General features: G+C 30.3%; 1 protein-coding gene across 2 annotated transcripts; it reads left to right on the top strand.

Moving 5' to 3' along the window:
- The first annotated feature begins 285 nt into the window (after positions 1-285).
- On the top strand, positions 286-4,794 carry LOC119662507 (importin subunit alpha-3-like). Of its 2 annotated transcripts, none has more exons than XM_038072139.1 (3): positions 286-374; positions 486-588; positions 3,293-4,794. In XM_038072139.1, exon 3 carries the CDS (start codon positions 3,301-3,303, stop codon positions 4,747-4,749), a length of 1,449 nt encoding a protein of 482 aa, XP_037928067.1. In that variant the 5' UTR covers positions 286-374; positions 486-588; positions 3,293-3,300; the 3' UTR covers positions 4,750-4,794. The 2 variants fall into 2 exon arrangements, with proteins under 2 accessions (XP_037928067.1, XP_037928066.1); XM_038072138.1 differs by having other exon boundaries at positions 286-387.
- Positions 4,795-5,761: the final 967 nt, after the last annotated feature.

The raw sequence follows: 5,761 nt of genomic DNA, 5'->3' as shown, positions 1-5,761 counted from the left end.
TTCCAGGGTAGAATCGGTCTGGCACTCGAGGGAGTTTGTTTTTAGTCCGTGCAAACTTGGTGTACAACTATTGTGCCGACATGATGACCATGCATTATACATTTCTAAACCTCCTTTCCGCATAAAAAAAATAAAAAAACAGGACATTGAGATTATTTACTTTTATATAGATAACACATATAACATAACATATATTTATATAGATAACATGTTAGCATTGAATCAGATATTGTGACGTGAAAAATATTTTCTTAGAATTAAAAAATTAAAAAAACATATATATATTTTTCAGTGGTAAATTTGTTTCGAAATCTGTTGTTAATGAAAAGAAGTGTCATTTTTACTCCTTACTCATATATTTTCCAGGAGTACTAGTGCGTTGGTTTGGTAATTTTATTCGTTCCAATTAGAAACATTCTATATATAAAAAATATATATTAACTGAAGAATTCTTAATGATTATTTAAATTAATTTTTTTTTATAGTTTTTATACAGATCACCTATTTCAATTGCAGAGCAATTTTTACTTGTACGGTTTTGAGGCTCATATACAAAATTATATCTATTTTGCTAGACTTTTATCATAGGTAAGTTACAGTTATTTCTGCATATCTATTATGTTTACTATTTAATAATATTATTAACATATATCTATATTTTTTGTTATAAAATATTTAAAAATACCAATATGGTTATTATTAACAAATAATAATCCATATCTTCTTAATGTCCTATCAACTTATTTCCAGTAATAATCAGTATTAAAAGAGTATTTTTCCCAATATAAATCACATAAGTACATAATTTAAAATTTTAATTTTAAAAAATCAACATTAATTTCGTCAGAATAAATAATTTTAAAATCAGAAATTTCGGAAAAGTAAATAGAACACCCACATTTACCACCGTTGGCCGGTCAGGACGAAACCTATTAATATTTCACTTTGATTGCGACATATGGAGCGGCGTGACCAATGGTCAAACTGCATTTGCATACGCAATCAAATCGAAAATACCAAATAATCCAAATAAAGTAGCAGACACAGGTATATAAGCGCCAACAAGGTTCAGGTCGCAGCCCTTGTAACGCCTCTTACCAATACAAACACAAATAAGCTATTTTGTTTGGAAGCAAATGCGTTTATGTTTGAGTTTCCTATGTGACTTAATAACTTTACCGCTACGGTTGGCGCTGGTATGTTTGTTTTTATTTGAATGTAATGAGGATGATGTCAGTCCCTCCGTATTTGGTATATTGTTCAATGTCCGATATTGGCGAAAAGTGCCGCGGTTGATGCTGCCCTTGGTTGCAAGATGCAAGCTGTTATTGTTATTGTATTGGGCACCAATGCGAAACCATCTACAAATGCACGTATATAAGTCCATTTGATTGACAGTTCCTGCTTCACACTGGTTTTATCCATGTGGGCCATCAACTAAATCGAAACAAACAACCAAAATAGATAATAAGTAAATATTTTAGAATCCTGGCAAAAAAAAAAAAACTTATGTGCATATTCAGCAAAATTTTATTGTTCCACTAAAATAATAAGCGAAATTAAAAAAACAAAATTTTGTAATAACTTGGGTTGTGAGTTAGAGAGGTGGGGTCTTGGGATCAGTTGTTGGGCTTTTAGCTGAATTGTTAGCGATGGTTGATGTTGTTTGTTTTCTTTTCCGGCGGAAAACGTGTGTACATGCGTCCAATAAATAACGTTGGGCGCGAAATTTTAATTATAATGAAGGGTCATGTTGACGGTTTCGTCCTTTGATGGTCATTTTTCATTTCAATTTGATTTGCATTTTCATCGTTTTCACACCGAAATGATGTTTGTACGCTATTTGTTCTAGCAAACGTAAGATAAACAACTTTTATTGTGAGTATACAAAAATTTACCATATCCATTAAACCATATTACAAGTTTTGGTGGGCTTGGTATTGTCTATACTTTCAGTCAAACATTTAAAAATATTAGATATTATACGAAAAGTTTTCAACGGTATGATATACAAATGATTTTCAAAGAAAAAGTGTTTTTGCATCTGCAAATATTTTTGCACGAAAAGTGGAACAGACTATTTACAGGTTATATCCTATTGGATATGTATAATAACTATTGATTAGTTATCTACTATTAATAGTAGAGTCAGATTTAGGAGAATTATTAAGGTCCTATGTCCCACTGGGGTAAATGGACAATAGTAGTATTTTGAACATAATAGTAAGATCCAACAAAAATAAAAATTTAATAGACATCTATATCATCTATATTTATTAATACTACTCAGGAACTCTGACAAAAGGCTATCAAGGAGACATCATTCATCCAACTTTTAATAATGGAAATATGAAAAAGGTGAGGAACTACAAAAGAGTTTACCTTTTAATGGTCTTAAAATAAATAATCATCGATTTATATACGAAGGTACTCCTTTGTAACCTTTTCGAAAGATGTTGCGCTCCCATACTGTGTCATTTGTTATTATTATGTTGTTATCATAAAGTCTTTGCAATAAGCTATGCATCTAAATAGAGGCACCGTCATTACTTAGATTATAAAATAAATAATTTTAAAGAATTTTAAAAAATGAGGCTTAAAAAGCAATTTTTTTCTTATTTTTCATATTTTTAAATATATTATATACCATCAAAAGTAAGTAAACTATTCTTTCTGGATATCATATTCTGTTTGTTAAGCCAATGTTGGTTTATTTTAAGACCATTAAAAGTGAAATTTCTTTGTAGTTCACTACGTTTTTCATATTACCATTATTAAAAGTTGGATATATGATGTTTCCTTGGCAGCCTTTTGTCAGAACTTCTCTTTTTACTTTTATTAGTGGAAAGCAAGTGCTAAATATCGGTAGAGAATAATTTTTAAAAATTATGTTTGAAAATTCTCCAGGAATACGTCAGAGAACACATTGATATGTTTTTTGCCAGCTGTATTATTGACTGGTCTGCTTGTATCTCAACAGGTCTTAATATCTTTTCTACATTTAAGTAGTTATTATCGAATTATAAATTTTGTTGTCAGCGCTTATTGCAAGATCTAGCAGCTTTAACTATACTTACTCTTAAGAATATATTTTAGTCTGTTATTTAAAGAACTCACATATATCAATAAGTTTGAAAGCATTTCTATTATTTATAATATCATAATTTCATTTGTTGTTGAAAAAAATGTCATATTGTCTTTATAAGGCATTTGAGTAAAGTATATAATATATATATATATATACATATAATTTTTATCTTTTATTATAATTTTTATAATATTTTTTTTGTAGACGTTAATATGAGCAACCAAGATAACACTGATTCACACTCCTCCCACAGTTTGCCAGATCTTGGAAGTGCTTATTGTTTTGAGGGAAACATAATCAAACGTTTTTATTATGACGGTACGACTAATATTCGCCAGCTAAGTGATTCTACCTATACTGTGAATGCAGTATACTTATCTGGTTTAATGTCAGATTTACGTGACTTTACCGATGTTGAGCAACACTTTAGAGCATTGAAAAATGTTAAAGAGATCTTGTTAAGTAAGACCCATATTGCTTTATGTTTGTATGAGAACAAACTCACTGATATTTTGTTGGATTCCATACGTCATTTTAAAGAAGGAGAAATTGTGGAAGAACTTTTATATATACTGATAGTTATCACAGGTTTTTCAAGTAGAGGCGTAAAAGAAGTAGCTGCCAGCGGTGCGATACCTTTGCTATTTAATTTGATGAAATCTGCTGACAGCCTCATTATAGTCTATTTATCAGCATGGGTTGTATCAAACTTGATAGGAGAAAATTATTCATTATGTCAGTTAATTATGAAAGAAGGCTTCTTATCGCTAGTCCACGAAAAGATTTCTGAGACATCTATCATGCCGATTACGCGTACACTGTCTCGTGGTGTATTAAGTGTTTGTCGTTATCCAGTGCCTAAAAATACTGTAACGAAATTATTGGAAACCATAAAATGCCTTATATCGCACCCTGATCCTATATTGCAATGGGATGCTGTTTGGTGTGTGAGCCTAATAACTGACTTTGGAATCACGAATATCAATGAAGCTATATTCAATTTTGGAATTGTGTTTAAGATGCTTGCGATATTAAACTCAAAAGAGAATTATGTATTAAGTCCTCTCACTCATTCATTTGCTAATATGACTGCTTCGAGTGATTCCTTGACACGATCGCTTGTCAAAAATGGTATCCTAAAAAACGTTCCTCTACTTCTCTCTTATGAAAATGTTCAGGTACGTACCGATGCCGCTATGATGTTTGGCAACATTATTAGTCGCATGTCTAATGAGGTTTCTAATATGATTACTGATGAATATTTGAATATTGGATTAGTCAAATTGACTACTGACAAACCTGCGGTACAAACAGAGATGATATGGGTATTCAGCAATCTGTTGTTAACAAACAACAAACGTATTTTGGGCGAATTATTGAAAAGAAATGTGATGAAACACATTTTTGAAATATTACACAGTCAAGCCGAAGATATAAAACTCATTGCCCTATTCGCAATTAAATCAAAACTTTACATGCCATCTGTAGCCAGGGCTATCGCACTAAATTTGCACAAATCTGGCGCAATTCCATTAATTCAAAGGGTTTCATGTGACAAAATCGATAGCGTTGCTAATGTATCAGAAATTATTCTAAGTGTATTACGTAAAATATTAGATCAAATGAGGCTCAACTTATCAATGCGTAAAACAAGAGTATGAAATTGAAGATATTTTAAAATTATGAATAAATTTATTTAACCTATATATTCGATGTATTAAAAATTTGTTTATAAACAAATATATCTAAATGATTTAAAATCTATTATTTTGCACATTTATACACACATGTATCTAAGACCTCAATGGGTCAATGGATCCTGAAACACCCACCCATACATAAAATTTGAGAAAGCAGTTTTGTATTTGTTTTAATTGGAGAAGTGTTTCCAAACAAGAGAGTCCATTTAAAATTTACTAGAAAAAGAGAAAGAATTGTTCTTATGAAATGAATATATTCCTTGATTATTTGAGTTTGACATGTAACCCGTTGGGCATTATATTGGAAACATCAGGCATTTGTTGTAATTGAGTTTTGCTAAGTTGACCGCAAAAATAAATAAAATTTTGTTTCAATTGAAGTTGTTTTGGGGACATATTTTGTATTAAATTGAAATAAAATAACAAAATTGGGGGAAAAGTAAATTGATTTGTAATTGATTTACAATTTTTGAGAGGTACGTACATAAGATTATTATGAAAGAATATATGGAAAATAAGAAAAATTACAAAGGATCATATTTCAGAATAATGACAGTATTTTGCAATACTCGTATTTTGTGTATTTGTGTTTTCAATAGAGAAAAGTTTAGTGGGGTGTTCTAAAATTTTAGCTCCGCACCATGAAGAAGATGCCAAAATAATTTTACAATTTTGTGTCTTTTTAATTTGTTTCATTTTTTTTAAATAAATTAATTTTTACTAATTTTTTTCTTCACTCTATGACTCACTATAACTAAAAATATTAGACCAGTAAAATTCTGTCAAAACCTGTAGTCAAATTGCAATGTCCGAGAAGTTGGAATGCCCGAAGTTTTGCTTAAACTGTTAGCAGCGTTGAGTGTTTGTATGCACTTAGTTTGCAGTTTACCAAACTGTATCTTTGGGAAAATATATCGTTTAAGGAAGATATTGAATACGAGAACCAACAACATCAAGAACTTTAGAATCACTC

The sequence above is a fragment of the Teleopsis dalmanni genome, chromosome X (assembly GCF_002237135.1).
Source record: "Teleopsis dalmanni isolate 2A chromosome X, ASM223713v2, whole genome shotgun sequence".
Taxonomy (NCBI): domain Eukaryota; kingdom Metazoa; phylum Arthropoda; class Insecta; order Diptera; family Diopsidae; genus Teleopsis; species Teleopsis dalmanni.
Note: the sequence above shows the minus strand (reverse complement) of the source record. Positions and strands in the feature narration are given on the sequence as shown.